This window comes from Aquila chrysaetos, chromosome 3, assembly GCF_900496995.4.
Source record: "Aquila chrysaetos chrysaetos chromosome 3, bAquChr1.4, whole genome shotgun sequence".
Classification (NCBI taxonomy): Eukaryota; Metazoa; Chordata; class Aves; order Accipitriformes; family Accipitridae; genus Aquila; species Aquila chrysaetos.
The window spans coordinates 52,833,502-52,853,305 of record NC_044006.1 but is presented as its reverse complement, the minus strand read 5'-3'; the positions used below and the strand labels follow the sequence as shown (position 1 = coordinate 52,853,305).

Below are 19,804 nucleotides of genomic sequence, written 5' to 3'. Positions count from 1 at the left end.
ATATGGGATAAAAAGCCAGGAACATAGAGAGTAAAGAACACTGCTGCATTAAAAGAAAAATAAAAGCCTCCAGAAACTTACCACTGAGGTAAGAGCCATCTGAAAACTGTAGATTCGTGCAAGGCCAAAGTCAGCTAACTTTATCTGCCCGTTGCTGGTTACAAGGATATTTTGGGGTTTCAGGTCCCGATGCACCACACGATGTGAATGCAGAAAATCCAGTCCCCGAAACAGCTGAAGCATCATATCCTAAATATAAATAAGAAATCAATATGCAATTATCAAGACAATGATATTATGCAATTATCAAGGTGGCAAACAAGTAGATGCCCTGTCATAATCTGTAAAACTAATTTAACAAATATTGACTTAAATATGTGCACAGAAGATAAAAACAACTATTAATATAAAATGGACAGGATGTTGCCAGAACCAGCTGACTTGAACAGGTGTCCTTATCAAGTTAATGTATTGTTTCTAGTTGAATTATTTGAGGTTGATTGATAGAAGTATAAAGACTGGTCAACATACTTAAAAGATACAGCAAAAGCACATCTGTAAATCCCAGGACAACTTCAAAAGAATGCTGTCCAAGTAAGAAAGATAGATACATAGCAGCTTTTTGTTCTTAACTTTAAAACACACACCACTTTGCCTCTCGCAAGTTTATGCTTTGTCCTGCCTGAGTGAAGTGAAATTTTATCATTCACTTCAAGAGGCATAAGGATCTGTTTCAATCAGAAAAGCTGTTTAAATGACAAATTCACCAGAATTTAATGTTTTAGAGGGATAAAGTTTACTTGGCAAAACCTGTTGTATAGAATTTCCTGAACAGGACAGAAACTACATTTAGATCAAAGTTTAGCACTAAATCAGTGTAATAATCATAAGTAACTGTTCTCATTTTCCTTTCTGTTTTGTTATAGTGATGCAATCTTCTATGACATTTCCACAGCTGAAGAAACTTTTTCATCTGTACTCATGTTTTCACATTAATCTTAGTAATGCGAAAGGAATGAACCAACAGACTCAAAACTAAATAGTAGAAATCCCCTGAATTCCAGCTTAGGATACCGTCAACTTGAATATTATCTTTGCAAAAATAGGTATTTACAACAAGGTGCTGCAACAAGTAAGAAATAAAAGGGATAAAGAAAAAGTTTATTTTCTGTATGCACTTGACTTGAGTTCATGAAATTCCAGCTCTGTGTTTGCTGGTGACATATGGCCTTTCCATAAGCCATGCAGCAGGGTGTCCACCAATCCTGCTACTAGCAACCAAAATGATCTTGGAGAGGTGCATAGCATTAAACATGAGAAAACATGAGATGGATAAATTGAAGTTGGTGGCTTTTGTTGTTCTCTATGGACTTGGGCATGTTTCAAGTAAATATTCAAGGCACACTACTAAAAGGAATGATATCTGAAAATGGATTTAAAAATAGCTCAAAACATTCAACTTGATAATATTGCTTTACCTGGATGCATTTTTAAGTTACACTTCATAGACATTGCTATATAATTTAATACCAAATTATTATTCTCATGTAATGTTCCCTGATCATCTCTACAGAAAGTATTATAAAATGTATAGATATTAAGGCTGGAAGCTCTAATCTGACCTCTGATAAAACATGGCCATTTCTATACAGAGCCTATAACTCTGTCTGCCAAACAGTAGTAACAGTGGGCTGCTCATAAAGTAACCAGTTTTTATTTGAAGACTCTGATGATGGAGATATTACCACAGAACTATGGATGCTGTGAGAGCATTTAGTTATTATCACCTCTGAAGGATGGTGGTAAATTGAGAACCCCATTCCCTGTTAGCTGATGCCTTTTATTCCCTTTGCCTCCCCAGGAAAAACTGAGATCTGATAATTTTGATAGCTAGTATAATAGGGTTTGCACCTTTAAAACAAACATACAAAGGGTATTGAATCCTCTTGAATTTATATAATTTCCCTTTGCAGTTCAGAAATATGTGGAAGAGCTAGGACTACAGCTCTGCAAGTTTCAGTCATCAGTAGAATTAATACATGTCATATCTGCTCACTCTGTGCTATTATAACTTAAATCAAATCCCAACAGTCTTTGGATCAGTCTTGCAGATGTAAAGAACATGCCAAGATCATTTAAAGTATGTGGTTATCTTATCTTAAGTAGGTACTTAATGGTTTCACTGAATTTGGGCCTAATTTTTTTTATTCCAGGTAGGCATAATATCAGATGAAATAAAGAAATAATTTAAAGAACTTAAGGATTAGTCAGTAGACCCTGGCGAGTCCCTTTTTGGTGACATTTCTGCATCCTACTCATTTGTTGAGTATGTAAACTCATTCCTGCAGTTACCAAACATATCAAGAATATTTTTTTCCCTACAACTGATGCTGGTTTTGTTTCAACTTTCTTCCTCAAGCTCAGCAAATGCAATCCTGCTCTGCTAGTTGCAAGTTGCAAGCAATGTCTTCAATTTCCAAATTCAGAGTCTTCTTCCAGGCACAGGTAAAAAAAGAAAATGTTTGAAAATGGAAACTGGTATATCTATTCCTCCCCCCACAGGACTCAAAAGATGAATATAATTTACTGAAGTTCTCTTCACACATAAAAAATTACATGTGCCGCAGAAAAGTGTGCCAAGAAAGTGTAAATTTAAAAGGTATTAGAAAGAAGAAGAAAAAACTGGGGAAAAAAGTGCTGTATTTCCTCTTCCAGGACATTCAGAGTTAGTTCATACAGGCTATTCTCCAGTATTCATTTTGGACTGTTGATTATGCTCTTTTGCTATCCCTTATAACTTACTGTTACATGTATGAACAGATTTCAGTTCAAAATTATCTTGGAAGAACAGTTCAAAGATTCATGTGTGTAAAGAAGGGCACTTCGATGTAAAAAGACCATTTGATATTTGTGATTCATTATTGTCCTGTTTTTAACTTCTCAGCCAGTTAGAAAAAGAGCAGAAACCAAAATCACATGACATAGGCTTATTATTATGCACTTTAAATACAGAATACCAAATTGTGCAGCTCAGAATTTGATATTTGTTTGCACAAATAGATTTTCAATATCAAAGCAAACAAAAGAGAGAGCTTTGAAATTACTTTTTTATCCATAATGAACAATTAATTTTGTGCTGTACATAAGCCTAGTTAAAAACCATTAGGCCTCACATTTGGAAAATGACTTCATGCTCTTAGCCAGTCACTTGCAAGAAACATCAGACTCAGTCTGGGCTGTGTCTTTTCTTTGATACTGTAACTAGTATCAGAAGACACTAAATTTGCTAGCAAATCAGATAAAGGCCATAAACATGCACAATCCAGATCACAACCTAATTAAATCAGGATAATTCCACTCATCTGACGGAAATGCATCCATTTTTATTAGTGATGATTACCCAGTATTATCTCAATTTCCAAGATCTAGAAATAACTGCAAGAGAGTCTTCATGTGCCTCAGGGATTAGTTTGTTCCATGTCTGCTTTTCCCTGAGAAATTTTCTGTAGTAGCTAGGCATACCATACTTTGGAATTACAGTTAAAATCATATTTCAGAAGTTAATTGAAAAATGATCAATTCTATTTGACAAACAAGAAGATTCATGCCTTCGCAGATTTGAGGAACAAGTTCTAATGAGTCATGATCAAACCTCTCCTGAGGTCTATCAGATGATCTTTGGATATTGTATGTTTACAAACATAGACACAGAACAGCACCTGTTGTTTCAGATTAGAGATTTCTGCCATGCTTCTAACATCACAAAACCTACTATGGTTGTTGCCCAAGTTGAAGATATATACATTATTCCACTGTGATTACTTTCAGATAATCATGGCTTTACAATGTTTTCCCTTTTCAGGCTACATTTTCCATGTGGTCTATGCACAAATCTAAAATATTTATCCATAACTCAGTTGAAAACTGAGCTATTTGGGGATGCAACGAACAAATACACTTTCCTTAGAGGCAAATATCTTACTAGCTTTAGTTTTGTAAAAGCCTCATAATGGAAACAGTTAGGAGCAAAATTTGTTATGGAGATGCTGCATCTTTTGCATGTTCCGCCATATCTGGTATCGGTGATGGCATTGCTCAATCTGATATTTACTGAATTTATCAGCACTGAATGTCAGGACCAAATTATGACAAACTTTTCAAGCAATACCATATTATGTCATGACTCTCAATAATACACAGAAATACGTCCTGCATATTCTGCCTCAGGCATCAGCAAGGATGGGGATAGGCTTTGAGTTAGGCTGAGCAGCTGCTGTTGCTGCCTCTGGCAAAGGCCGGCTTCAAGGCTCACATTTCCAACTCAGGGGCAGCAGGAGCAGAAAGCCTTGATTTCCTACAGACTTTTGTCTCCTCCTTGTCCTATCCCCTCTTGACTCTATGCTTCACTGACCCCTCTTAACCGTCCTCCAGCTCCTGACCCATAAATCCCTTCCAAGCCTTTGGTTTTCAAAATACCACTCTGATCCTTTAGGAGTCACCCACCATCTTGACTTCCAGCTAAAATATCTGTCAACTGCCTGCAGTAACTTACTTGTTGTTTAACACCAGCCAGATTCTCGGGAGTACTCTGCCTGCCTAATCCAAACGAGGATGGCATGGCTGTCAACCAAATAATTCAAGTAGCTACTCAAAGAAAACATAAAGTACGGAGTTGTTTTGGGTGTTGGTGCCCAGGTGCTGGCAGCCGGGGCTGCAGGGACCTCTGTCAGGGGAGACCAGGGGCTGCCCTGTGCCAGACGTGGCCAGTTCCAGCCGGTTCCAGCCGGCTCCAGTGGTCCCACCGCAGCGCACAGCTGGGCCTGTCAGCCAAGATGGTGGCTCCTCTGTGAAAACATATTTAAGAAAGGGCAGAAAAGGCTGGAGGGAAAGAAGAGGAGGGAACAAAAGGAGTGAGAAACGGCACAGGGAACACCAAGATGAGAGGAGGAGGAGGAAGAAGAGAAAGAGGAGGTACTCCGTGGTGGAGCAGATATCCACACTACGGCCTGTGGAGGATCCCCATTGGAGCAGGTGGCTATTCCTGAGGGAACTGCAGCCTGTGGAGAGGACCTATGCTGGAGCTGGCAGAAAGTGTGAGGAGGAAGGAGTGGCAGAGAGGAGCTGCTATGGACTGACCACAACCCCTCACACCCCATGTCCCTGGGCTGCTCAGGGTGGGGGGAGTAAGGAGTGATGTGGAGCCTGGAAAAAGGCAGGGGAAGGTGTTTTTTGAATGTTTGCCTTTTTTCCCCACTACCTGAATTGGCAATTAAATACCTATCTTAATTGGCATTAAACTAAGTTCATTTTCCCCAAGGTGAGTCTGTTTTGTTCATGATGGTAATTGGTAAGCCATCTCCCTGTCTTATCTCAGCCCATGAGCTTTCTTGTTCCTTGTTCTTTATTTTCTGTAGCCATCCTGCTGAGGTGAGGAGAGTGAGTGAGCAGCTGGGTGGGAGTTTGGCTCTTGGGCTAGGCTAACCCACCACCGAGGTAAAGGTATAGATGCTAGATTTTGTCTTTGTAGAGGGGGACACAGCACGATGCAACCTAAAGGAAAACACTGAGAATAATATGTCTTCAGAGAACGCATGCACCCAGAAGTAACATACACATATGAATGGCTGCTCATTATGTGAAGCTGACATTTTCCCACCATTGACTTGTATGTGAAGAAAGAAAAATCTTTAACGAGATTGCCCTTGGTCATGGTGATAAGAGTTCCTAATACCAGAGAAAGTAAGTCTGTGGCAGCCCACAAATATACTCGGTTGTATCACCAGATAAAAGCACCACAGTACAGATCCTTGCCAACTACAACAGACCCTAAATTTGTATTAATGCACAGGCTTTTTATGGCTTTTTTTTTTTCTTACCTGCCTATTTTCCTCTTCCTGCTCAATTTCTGTGCTAACATTTGGTAAAACACAACAATGCTTTGGAATCTCCTAACATTTCTCCTACTCCTCTGTGGAGTATCTCATGCACCTGCGCAACAACCTGCATCCTTCACCCAGAGCTTGTATCTATTTGTAACTCATTTTTCTCTTTTTGCTGAGCAGAATGGAATGTCCCTATTTTGGATGGCAGGTGTTGGGATACTCGTCCTGTACATTTCCTGTAGGAGTGTTTGCATAAGAGACAACCGCAAGTGTAAACAAAGGGAAAGAGTTTTAGACAGCAATGTGTAATGAATCAGTCAAGCTAGTCTGATGAAAAGGCTCACTGCCTCTCAGCAAACAGCGGGACCTTCTCTGAGCAGAAGAGGAGCAGGATGAGATTTCCTTCATATCCTACAGGATTATACAGAACCCCCATCCATCAGATCGCTTTCATTTTAAAGGGTGTTTTTTGAACATGCTGGAATGAAAGTTTAAAGAGTTTTCACATTCTCTGGGGCCTATTTTTGAAGCAGAATATTACAGCACTTCTATGGTTATACTTTGTAACAAACAGTCAACATTAATTAATGCCAAAAAAACAATGGCATTCCTGAAGAATTACACAGTACAGATACATGAATAGCAAGACATGATTAATGTTGTTACACTGAATCCCAAAGGCATTAGTAATAATGTAGTGACTCCCTGTTAAATGCAGCAATTTTCTTTTTTAAATCTTGTCCTCACACTGGGCTGGGTACCCATCACACCAGCCTATCTAGAATGCCATGACTGTGATGGTTGGGGCAGAGAAGCAATTTGCCACAGCCTATGGAGCTGCAAGATACTCTTGTCCCTGCAGGTGGGTGGGTGCAGTGGCTGGGACAGAGTAAGAGGCAGATAGATCCCTGCCCTTGTGCCCTTTTCCTTCTTCTCTAAGAAAGTTACTCTGATCTGCCTCCCTGCAGGGCATTCCAAAAGGGGAGGAGGAGGCTGTGCTCTTTGCCTTCACCTAACCACACTACAGCCTTTCAGGAGTCGTCCATGATCCAACCCAATATACACCCAGAATATGGAGCTCTTCCTTTTCCTTATATTGGGTAACAGTTTATCTCAGAGTAGTCCTATTGCTTTCCATGAAAGTATTCACAGGGTAAGGGTCACCCCCAGAGGAGAAGACTGCTGTGATATTCCTGTCAATTAACTAGAGTACCAAGAGAACGTGAACTTCACAGCATGTTCAATTTAAACATGGTCACTGTTTTGATAAGAGAACAATAAATCCGAATGACCCTTTCACTTAGTCGTATTAATCAACCTTACTGTACACGATAAAATGTTCATTTTCAGTTTATAGAATAAAATGTTGTGCAGGGAGAAAAATACAGCAAATTCATTTAGTGTATTATTAGCAGAAGGGAACTAATATCTGCCAAGCTCATGCAAGGAACTGGTCTAGTAATTGTTGGTGTTTTGTATGCTGCTACCCTAAAAGTAAACAATTTGTTGAAAATTAACAGAGAGATATATATATTTAAATATGAAGTAAAATATTTCCATAATTATTTTTGAATTGTAAAATTATTTTAATCATATCAAAGATACTTTAATACACTCAGAGTAGATTAACAGATATTTTAAAATATATTCTGATTTTAAACTGCTTTGATAAGAAAGAAAGCACAGCTCAGACAAGTGATTCTGGATTAAGTTGTTAGGATGAAGAACCCTGCAGACATGCACACTGAAAAAAGTATGCATGTATGTATACATGAATTTTAGTGTTTTGAATAATCCCATTGAAGGCAATGCTATCCATACTAGTCCACTGCAAAAGTATAAACACTGAAATGAATATAGTTGGGTTCTTTTGGGGTTTTTTTGGGGGGGGGGGGGGTGTGTCTGGTTTTTTAATGGCTAGAACTGTTTGTGTACCAATTTAAAAGATACAATACCTGGAGGACTGGAGTCTCTAGAAACACTGTTTTGAAGACTATTTTGGTTGCTATTAATAGTAATAAGGTAACCAAGATTAGAAAGACCTAAATAAATTACCGTGGAATACAATAGTCAGTCAATCAGTTAATAGTCAATCTAGTAAAACTTGCAAATGTCACTATTATGCATGGACCTGCCTGTATATTATGAACATTGTATGTCAGTCTCAAGCAAAAGTACTGCAACTGTGCACAAGATTCAGGAAAAAAGCAACATTTTAACTGAATTATAAAAGTCCATGGTATTCTTTGAAAAAGTTTGAGGTTAGCAATGCTATTGCATTGCCATAAGTTTATGATTGAATTTTATCTATCTATATAATAGCTTTCAATGTACTAAGGCACTGTTTTCCTTTTATTGCCATGCCTCTGTTTGTAGACTGAATTCGATTTATAGCCACCACAGCACATTTAACGTGTTCTAGTCCCTTTGCTTAAACTCACCAACTGTCCCTTCAGAAGGGAACCACTGAATTTGTACTGCCACAGGAGATCCTGATCAAGCATATTTTGGAGTGCTCCAAACACTCCCCAAACACCAGTGCTCATCAGCAGCAAAGGACACATAATTAAGACTAGATTAAGACAAACAGATGCACCCGATTGTGTTCAAGGAACTGTTCTGAGTAACCTTCTGTCTGCCCTCCTTAAAGTAGAGACCTGGATTTTAGAGGTCTTTAAAAGTTTCAATCGTAGTACATGTCTGTTTTACCAGTATCTTAATACTGCCAGATTTCCGTACTGATCTCAGTAGTTGTGAACTAAAGACCAAAGCCAGTATATGAAATGTGTACTTAACATCTGTGGGATACATACGTACATACACATGTATAGGCACACGTGGATGCATTTCATTTTGGGCAGATCAATATTAGTTTAAGTGTCTATAAGTCTTTCCATATTAATTTCTCATTTTATACCTCAACACCTGTCAAGTCAGTGTGCAATATAGATCTTTCAAGTTTTACTTTATCAGCTGCTATTTTTCACATTTGATGAAAAGAATTTGCATGACTGAAAGGAAACCTGTATAATTATTGTCCTACTTACTTATTTTCAGTAATTCAGTGTACCAAAAATTCCTATAAAAGTGGAATTACCAGACATGCAAATGAAATACATAACATTTTCTATCTGGCTACTGGTATTTTTAAGAGAAAATACATGCAAATTAAATGAGAACAGAGGGGAATTTTGTTTTAACAATTTGACAGAAATTGGCAAATGTGGCACTGTTACGAAGATCTGTCCTGGCTGTGAAATTTTTACAGCAGGTAAATGTAACTTTTTGATTAACAATCTTTTTCACCACTCAAACCTTTCCACTCTTTGTGCCCAGTAGAAAAACCAACAGAAGGCACAGCTCTTAAGAGAATTTACAGATCTGAGCCTAGATAAGCAAACAAACAGAATTTTTTCCTGTATCTCTGGATGATATCATAATAGTTTTGTACATTCCCAAATACTTTCTGGAAACTTCCTTTCTTTTATTACAAGCTTTTCATAAAACTGTGTTGGAGACAGTATTGTTACCCCCTCTGTTCTTTTATTCCTCATACCATCTGAAAAAAAGATGAGGACTAAAACGAACCAAGAAATCCCCCAAACTCTTTACTGGCTCACCCGGTTGGTAAGCCCCATACAAACGACTTGAAATAGCATCTGTGATTTGTATGCATTGGCTCTGAAGCCCCTTCTGGCACATGTCTGAGGACTGACACCAGTCAAATTTTGGTATCTAAGTGTCACATCAGGTCAAGCTGGATAGCTGGGGAAAAGCTGCAGTTTGAATTCTGGAGTACACTTTTCATATAATTTCAGCTTCTTTAATGGTCATGTTTCTCAACAAGGCAAGACATCCTTCTTTCGACTGATGCTGTGAGCCTCTTCCCTCTGGGGTAAAACTCAGACTTTCATTTGACTAAGTCAATCTGTTCTGGAGCACTGTGTATACTCCCCTATCTCTGTCACCTCTCATTAGAGCTTAGTGCTTTCAGTTTTTAAAAGAGATTCTTGATTGCTTCTAATAGTATATATTTCCTTCTCTCATTGTGGGACATCATGGCCATTTGCTCTTCATAGACTTTGCTTCTGCATTCCCAGGCTGTGTTTTGGGACATCCTAAGCATATCATCACTTGTTTGCAAGCCTTGTGGAAGCTCTCCTGATGTAATCAGAGAAATTAGTCCACCCAGAAAATCCACAAAGCTGGATGTGACTCCCTTTAACTACTTCAGTATGCTTCTGAGAGGAGTTCACAGAAATCACTGTCTCAGTCCCTGGCAGAATCGACAAACTACAGTAAATTATCAATCACTGACGAGCCGATTCTCCTCCAGCGCTGCTCACACCAGTCCTTACAAGGAATGGTACCAACAAACAAAACCCCTTCCCTAGAGGAGAACACTGCTCACTCAGCACTACACCTATTTACCAGCACCTTCGTGACACTGTTGGTCATAATAGCTCTTTTTAATTTACTCAGACCCCATGAAGGGTTAAAAATATAGCATATGTTGACAGCCGACACTCCTCACTAACAGGAAAGACACGTTGCTGTGGGGCCCAGGTCTCGGCTTCTCCTTCCCTGCAGCTGTCTGTGGATAGCAGCTAATTGTATCCACTTGTTTAACCTCGGGGATAACGTCTGGAGGGGACCAAGTGCCACAAGCATACTTTTTTTTTTTTAACGGTCATTTCCTCTCTGGTGTAACTTGCATGACAGCATGTGACAAGCAGAAATTAATGGGGACACTGCTGTGCCAATACCTCTTGAATTGCTTTGACACTGGCTGCAGGCTGCCTGCTTGGCCACCCAGCCAAGACCTCACATGAAACGTGGCAAGGGGCCCACAGCTCTATTCACTAACAAGCCAGCTGGTCAGTGATTAGAAAGCTGAAACAATGCTGTGCACATACATCAAGAAAAATGCTTTACAAAGAGCTTCGGACTTAGGAGGTAAAGTCTCCTAGAAGAGTAAATCCGTAAACATGTCTTCTGGGGACTGCTAACTTAAGCTAACATTAGAGATATTGTGGAAGGCCCTGGAAGATGACTGCCCTACATTGTCACCTGAGCACAAGAAGGGCTAACCTCAGAACAAAGACTAACATCTTAACATGATCAAAATCATGTGCAAACAGCTTAGACCACATAGATTCTGGTCCAGAGGAGCATGCAAATTATGTAAATACATAGAGATTTATGACAGACTACTTCTCCTAATGGTCTATCAACACCTTGGCAACATTACTGACATTTCTGCAAAACTTCTCATTGGATTTGTCTGCAGTGTGCCATCAAGAAGGCTGAGATTTGTTTATATGCTGATACATAACAACAAAGGATGAGACTTTAGAAGTATCCTGGGGGATCTGGATGACCAGATCTCCTACATCCAAGGCAGCTTTGAACATTTCAGCCAAGACTTTTTTGAAAACTGTCAAACCCTTGGCTAGACACAAAAGGCTCAAGAAGACTGTTCTTTTAATTTCTCTCTCAGTTGTTTTTTTTAAACAGTATCCACTAAAAATGCATGGGTTCTTTATGAAACACCTGCATGGCAACAAGAAAATAAATTGTGCTGCTTTAAAACTGAGAAAAAAGCAGTCAATAGGATCCTACAGATTAGAAACCCAAACATCATTTAAAATCAGTAGGACTTGGACGCCTAATTCCTATGGCTCCTTCAAAGTTATAACTCAGTCCAGCAATTCTTGTTTAACAGAAAACTTGTTTAAACTTATTATAACACAGGCCTGCTCCATTTCCTGATATATAAGGAAATATATTTTGTGTTATATACAGATACATAAGAGCTCAAGGCACTGTAAAAGAGGCTGGCAGGACAGCAGAGTCACTTTTGTGAATTAGAAATTGGGGTTACTGTAAAGTTTGGACTTTGGGCCTAATTAATTTTGATTGCTTCCATCATAAAAATGTCTAGGAATTCAGCGTAGTCAAGAACGGCACTTTCATGCTGAGGAAGAAGATGGCCTCGTATTAGGCACAGCCAAAGCCCGATGAAGTCACTGGGACTCTACCCATCAATTTTCAAAGACCTGAGCTGGTCTCACTGCTTTTTAATATTTCCATCCTCCTCCCACATTCATCAGAACCAGCAGGACCTTCAGAGAGGTGTAGCCAACCTTGTCTGAAACAAAAATGTCAGCATGACACCAGACATCAAAATACAGCTATTCTCTAGAGTTAGACACTCTTTTAGTAAATAGTTAACAATTTTTATTAAAGATGTGAACACAGAGGAAAGTAAGAAGACAATCCCTTCCTAACCTCTCCTGGGAATACATAGTAAATAAAGCTCAGTTATGTACTTTTAAAAAGCCACTTTTCAATACTTTTTTTTGCTTGTAATGTACTTGCATGGCAGAAGTATTGCGATGGTCATCAGTGCTGTACGATGGCTCTACACTGGGGTCAATTACTGCCTGAGCTCTAGTCACAGGAGTTCATTTAACTTTGCTGCCTCTCCTGCTCCATATTATAAATTCAGGGATAATGGTTAACTACTTCATGAGTGTTGCAAAGATTAACTGGTTAATGTTTGTTAAGTATTCCAAAGATCTAGAATTTGGTTTCAGTTATAAAGGCATAACAACCTTCATGAAAACCAAGGATATACACAAGAGGAAAGTTTTCTTGGATATAAGTTATGGGTAGAAATGGGCTTCAAGGAAGAGCCAAGAGGGGACAGTGGCCTACTGGAACCAACTTGACCAGGAGCCTGAATCCAAGAATCGGACATGTAGCTTTGCAATGCTGTTATAGCATTGTATGAACTGTCAAAATAGTCTTCAGGATGAGAATCTTACTGATGCCCTTCTACACCTAAATCAAAAGTAGGGAAAAAAAGAATTGTTTCTTGGAAGCACTCAGCAAATTGAGTTGTTCTCCATATTTACAGCAGCAGTTCATTTGCAATTCTATTACTTTGAATTAAAAAATCAATAGCTCTTGAACCAACAGCTTAACAAAGTGAACAGGCAAGCACTTTATCCTACAGACAAGGCATAGAGAAGAGATTTTGCAAGAAGAGTCAAGCAAGTGCACAAAATCTTTGTTTTTCACTGAAAGGATAAGAAGTTTGTCAATAGCACCAGACTAGGGGAATGGCTACACATTCCTTTCCACTTACGTGGTCTATCACTTTCTCCTTTCTTTACTGATTTCCTACCTTTTCCTTTACTTCTTTTTTTCCTCCCTTCATGTGCCTGCCTTGTTGCCCTTTCCTGCCCCATCCCCAGTTCTGACCCTTCTCTCCATGCCTTCACTGCCCCCATCCCACTCAGCCATTTCCTCTCCCACCACACTCACTCTCAGGCCCTGTGATCCTACTCCATCTCTTTGGGTGCTTTGGGTTGACGTCCCACAGAACGGGTCATTACCGAGCAAGGTAGGCCAGCAGAAGATGCCAGCTATTAGCAAGCCTCAGCAGCTCATCTCTGGATTTCAGGTATAACAAACTGTAACAGGTAGTGATGTGCCTGATGTTTGCTGTAGCTGCAGTGCTGGGATATGGTCCCACACATCTGCTGAGTCTCTCCAAAGTGCCATGGGCAGTAGCCCCTCCAGTTCTGAGCAAAATGACACTGATTTACATTAGTGTAAACCTCGCCTTGTTTTGTTTTGAACACTTGACTGGTTCTTAAAAAAGGAGGCATCTTCAACGCGTAGTGACACAATGAGCGATGAGCCTACTTATTTCTTAATGTTAGCACAATAGTCAAGAATCAGCTCTGCTTTGGGACTGAGAGTGAGGCTTGGGTATGGGGAGAAAGGTGCAACATAAGAGTCAGTAATCTTGGGAGGGGAGAAGATTGCCTCCAGTGTTTCACAGGCACGATATTTTCTCTCCCCACCTCCCTGAATGCTAAACAAAACAAACTCTAAGAGATTTTTAATAAAAAGCTAAAGATATGTTAGAAGCTAAGTCATAAAAAGAGCCAGGCAATGGAACAAACTGCTTCCAAGAAGAAGTATCTTTTGAAAGTGTCACAAATGATGCACGTGACAAATGTAGCTTGTGACAAATGCATCATTGCTTCTCAAAAGGGTAACTTGTGACAAGCAAAAAAGTATGCTACTGGTTATGTAAGCCAATTTGGAAGACAAAACTACATGTCTTCTTGTGTATCTTCACTGTAACCATTCATGGAAAACCTATGAGAATAAAAGTAGCTACCATCCAGACAAACACCCTGGAGCACATACGCCTGTGCTTTGCTGAGTCAGGCCCTAGGAAGATAAGTCTTTTGTTTTCCCTATCAACAAAAACCCCATTACAAATCATACAATACAATATCAAACTCTATGTTATTCCAAAACGACAGTCAATTAAGTAGAAACAAACTGTATCTTCAGTAGGGTAAATGCGAGAGGCTAGGGATCACTATCAAAGGACTTCTGTTTTCTTTTGTTTATTAAATAGCAACTGCATTATTTACTGCAGCTTTGCAAGCTAGTGAGCAGCTGGGTGTAACACATTTCCATGCTGTGTAACCTCTCCTTATGCTTCGTTAGATTCCTTATCAGGACCAGAAGAAAAGAAATCTCTCTGTTATGCTTTTCCTGTGGCAAAGGAAAAGACAAGATGATGACTTTCCAGCTCATTTCACTTGTACAACATTCTCATCAATCACCATGGGGTAGGTCTTTGTTATTTTCACTGAAGGACTGTTCTTAGTTTTCTGTCACAATAAAGCGTGACTCCACTAACTAGCAAATCAAGGTTACCTCCACCACATTTGCAAAAGAACAAAATGCAAACGGAAGGCTAAAGCTACTTCTGAAATATTTTCTAAGGCCCCGGTTTCACAGACATAAACCTAAGTTGAATTAAGTCTAAATTCTTTTCATTGAAATGAAGGTTAAAGTCTGAAACAATCAGAGCAGTTGAGGTAAGGAAGCTAAACTAACCATTTCATCAAGAACCAGAAGTTTTCTGCTTGTTTTGCGACTTTCTGCTCCAGAAACCAAGCAAAGAAACTGTGGTTTATTTTTATTTTAAACTCTCTGTCAAGTATGCATCTCTTTGCAGTTTTGGTTCACTATAGCCCACGCAGCTTGGCCTCTATTCTCCTTTTCCTATGTCTTCAGTAAGCCCTATAGACATCAGCAGGAATTATGTGAGCAAACAAAAAGCAAGAAAGGGATATATTCTAATCAAGGCAAAAACAATAAAAAGGGCTTTGTAAGATGGTCTCTCCTCCTTTAACTTCATGTTTTTATATGTCTTTTCCTTTTTGGTCTGTGCTGTTTCTCACTGAATGACAGTTATACACAACATACTATTGTAATAACAAGCATATGGCTCAGAGATCGCTGCTGACTTTCTCAAGTCTCAAATTAGACATTTTTATTTAAAATACATAAAAGACATCTGTATGCTCTTTCATTAAATGCATTTTACATTTGTAACATCCTACGTATCCTTTTGGAACCATTTCCATTAAAATGCCGACTCTGGGTTTGGATAGCAAGTATTTCCTTTGTAACACTACGGGAGGAGTATGTTACTGTCAAAATTTCTCTCTAAAAAGTCCTTGCTAAAATATTTACTCTGCTTGTCAGAACAGGAATATCTGAAGTTAATTCCAAATGAAAGAATATTTTAGAATGAATCATAAACTAGATGTTAAAAAAAGGCAACACACTGCCATTCCAGTGCCTCTTCCCTGCTGTAAAACTAAACGAAAAATGACTCTGCGTTTGCATCCACAGAATATTGTAACATTTCGGAGCCTTCTGAGATTCCTTAATTGTAGTTATGCAAGAGAACTGTCACATCCTAAAACAAAGGACAAAAATTCAGCAGCTGAATTTATTGGCTTGGAAATGAAATGCTCTTAAGAGATGGCTAACATGTCTTCTTGATTATTTTTGGCATTTTAAAGTTGTAGTGCAATGCTTCCTATTGCATAGACCAAAGAAGTGGGACATTTTAGAAATATTTAGAATTTTTATGGCACTGTTTGTAAAGTCACATATTTAGCAACAGTGCAAACTGTTGAGCAGCAACCTTTGCAATTAAGCCACTAATTTCAATGGACACTTTATGGTATAAGACACTGTTCAACATTAATAAAGATATAATGCACTGGCTTCTAATGAGTTGGTCACAATAGTAAAAAACAGCTTCTTCTTTTAAATGCATATTCTCAAGGGTCACAGTTTTCAAAGGCAAATGGGATAAATTCTGTGGCCAGAACACTTATGATATTAATGAAAAAATAAATAAACAAAGCAGTCCATCAAACCTGTGATCCTCCGGAGCCCTTTTCCATTACTGAGTCAGTTTACTATGATGACCAACCATGACACACTTTTGTGAATAGTCAGGAGCCTGGTTCCAAAGGCACAGACGTTGCTTACACATAAGTTTTGAGGGAAGACTACTTCCTTGCTCTGATGAAGCATTTAAACACAAGCAAAATGCATGTTTATGACTAATCCTAGACTACAGAAACAACGGTTTCAATTCTTCTTTACTTTAACCTTGGAGTTCATTGGGTCAGTAGTACAGGATAGCAACTGATTCTCCTCTGTTAGCTCCTCTAATTCGCAGTCTTTCAATGTCAATTCTAAAGCTGGAGCAATCTGTTTACATAAAATTAAGTGCTTTGCTGGAGAAGAGCCTCTGCTCCCTTTGGGGTTTCAGGTATATATTCCAGCACGAGTTTAAATGTTTTATGTATACTGACATAAGTGGTAGTATTGTATAGCTGTAATGATAACAGAGAAGTAAGAAGAACCTAAAATAGTGATGTTTATGAGTCTTTGGATAAGGCTTCCAACCCCAAAATTAAAGACGGATTTGATCTAGGAGCTTGAGCCTTCGTAATTTGCTCTTTCTTAATTGCAAACTGTTCATGCTTTGCATGAAAACTAATGAAAGACTGCTTGCTAACTGATGCTAATAGCATTGCACCACACTCACCCCTGGAGGAACCCTAAGAAGACAACAGTTACACCACAGAAGGATTTGACCCATAGTTGTGCTCTGGAGTACCGACATTGGCAAATATTACAAAACCATGTCTGCTGTATTAAAACTACAAATAAATTAATCATTTTAATTACTAAATATTTTCCTTTGCTGTCGCACCAAGAGCAAAAAACAAACAGTATTTCTGTTATTTCACTCATGTTTCCATTCTAAATTTCCTGTCTTCTGGCAGCTGCTTGCGAACTTACTAATAATGTGTGTCTTTGTTTGGACTTCTTAAAAAGAAGGATATTCTCAGAATGGAAGAAAGCTCATTTTATTTCACTTTGAAACCTGAGAAACCTGTAACATGAACCATACGCTGATTACAGAGCACTGATATATAAAGGAAGCAGTTGTATAAATGTGTGAAGTGGCTGTGGTGGGGAAACAGCAGAGCAGAGGAGAAGCACTATTTTAGACAAATAATGCTGTTGTAGGATCTGATTATCATGACTCATGTTTAACAAGGTATTGTGTAAAGGCCAGCCAAAAAGGAGGACCTATTATGGTGGGCACTATACAGTCAAGGGATTTCACACAGCCTCTTCCATTAAAAGCTCACAAATAAAATGGACAAGACAGACCCCAGGTGGAAAAACAGTGTGACAGTTCCATGATATTACTTTTTTATGGGAGTATAGTCAGTTAGGAGGGGATAAGCAAAATGGAAAGAAAAGTGATGGGGAGAAAAGTTCTGGACTGAGGGAAAGAACAGAAGAGTGCTATACAGTGTAACCACAGAGTGAAAGTGAGATGAAAAAATGAAGGGGGAAGGGAAGGATGAAAGGAAGAAAGGGCTGGAAAAAATGGGATTAGCACAGACAGGGAACATTGAGTTGAAATCACTGGAAGCTCTCCGAGTGTCAGAGGCTTTGGCTTTGGTTTCTCCAACAGCTGAGTGTAGCTGGCTGATGCCACTGGCTGGTGCTTCTTTGCAGTTTTGTCCCTGATGGCCAGAGGATGGGAAGCAGGTAGGAACCGTGTCTGTTCTGGTATCTGCAGGGGCGGGTGGGATGGGGAGTCTCCATGTGTCTCTGATGTGACACACTGAGTAGAGGGGAGAGGTACAGCCTTGGCTGGGTCCCATTTTATTCCTTCCCTATGACTGTAACAGCCCTCATTCTAGCTCAGCTGAATCTGATGATGAGCTGAAACATAAGCCTACAGCATGGACTCTGGGAATCAGCAGATACACATATGTGTACATATATGTGTACGTGTATGTGTAGTATGCCTTCACGTGTATACATATAAAGACAATATACACCAAACCACTTCTTAGGCACAGGAGGAGAACTGGTGCTACCCTTTCTGTATCTTTCTTGTACTTTTGACTCTTCTTTAAGCATCTGAGTTGCCAGTTCTGGCCTCTTCTGGCCCACAGTTGTTTTGAGATCGTGAACTTCATAGACAGTAGAGTGACAATCATCAAGTTTCCCCTTCCCTTTCTCCCACTTGCTCAAATAACATTTTTTTCTGCAAATACATTAGAAGACTTCCACAATAATTATATGTATATATGTATGTGTGTTTATGTGTCTCTCTCTCTAAATAAATAAATAAAAAATTCTTAAAGCTAATTTTAAGTTCTATATATGAAAACATGCAATACAAAAACCTCTGTCCCTATCTGTTTGTATGGGACTTTGTTCTGTGGCACAAGCTAAATACATGTGTTACAGAGGAAAAGAAACAAACACAACATATCTTGATTAAATCAGTGTGCCACTAAAGTAATGCGCTTCAAATTAATTTTTACTGTGGGATACAATAATCTGCCTATTCACTGGCATAAAAGCACTGCATACAGCTAATGCAAGAGTATTAAATTTCTCTTAGGGTGGAATAGAGAAAACAGTTTTATAAAAAAATAACTTGATTACTATATTGTCTTCTATTAGCTATGAGTTGTCAGTGGCCAACTTTTGAATTATTCTATGCTACATCTGTGTATTTGTTATGAATAAATATGGACACTTTGTGAATATTCCAGTGGAGAGAATCTGAGCTGCAATAACTTGGGTTGACTGAGATGGGAAAGGTATCTTTCCGCAATGCTTCTTGTCCCAGATCAGCTGAGTTCATCCCTTAGAATCTGGAGTTCAACAAGAAAAAATATGTTGGCCAAGTTTCCCAAATATCTACCTTGTTGCAATTTGTGTCATTCTGTCTCCTCTTCCCCATCTCTGTGTGCTTGTTTTGGGGTGAAGTATAACTTTGTGAGTACGCAGAGGCATAGGGGCCTGATTTCCTTCCAGTGCAGAAACTACTATTAAGAAAGTGATTCCTGTCTTCCCCCATAAAAATCAAGAATGGCTCTTTGATGGTCTCCTCTTTATCTCACATCTGTTGCAGTCCGACCTTCAAATTACTTGTCAAAAGTAACATATGGCTTGTAAGCAAAATTTAGAACATGGGTAAATCCAAACATTTCAGTCTATTGTTCTGCCACTGCTTTACGTGCACCATGAGCTGCAACAGCTTTCTCTTAATTGCTTTAACTGTGGCATCTCATCTTTGATGAAGAGAAAGACTCTGAAAACATGAGTGACACTTCTGCTGATCACTGAGGCAGGATTTACTTGCAGAGCAAGTTGCAACTATACACCACCACCACGAGACAAAGGAAAGCATCTCGAAAATACTCCCCGCTCTGACGAACTGCCACTGGCTCACTGCGGAACAGTACGGCACTGTCTCTGACATGCTGCCTGGCAGTCTAGCCCCACCTTTACACCTGCTTGAGCATTATTCCTACCATGTGCTCCCTTTCTTTCTTTCAGTGTCATCAAAGCATTTCACATAGCAATTGCTACCACATTGATGTTCCAATAGCAAAAACACAGTGTCACTAATAACCTGAGAGCGTCTCAAGAGAATCCAGAGCAGTAGGATCCTTAAGCTTTTTTTTTGCATC

At 39.2% G+C, this 19,804-nt stretch overlaps 1 protein-coding gene across 5 annotated transcripts in view; it reads right to left on the bottom strand.

The window, feature by feature from the left end:
- Window positions 1–19,804, bottom strand: part of CDK6 (cyclin dependent kinase 6) — a 208,720-nt gene that overhangs the window by 72,383 nt on the left and 116,533 nt on the right. For all 5 annotated transcript variants that reach the window (XR_003922689.2, XR_003922690.2, XM_030009190.2 and 2 more), the window contains one exon: window positions 82–249. Coding sequence is in view for 3 of the 5 variants with exons in the window: in XM_030009190.2 (XP_029865050.1) it covers window positions 82–249 (168 nt within the window). In the remaining 2 variants the exon portion in view is untranslated. The remainder of the gene's footprint in view (window positions 1–81; window positions 250–19,804) is intronic.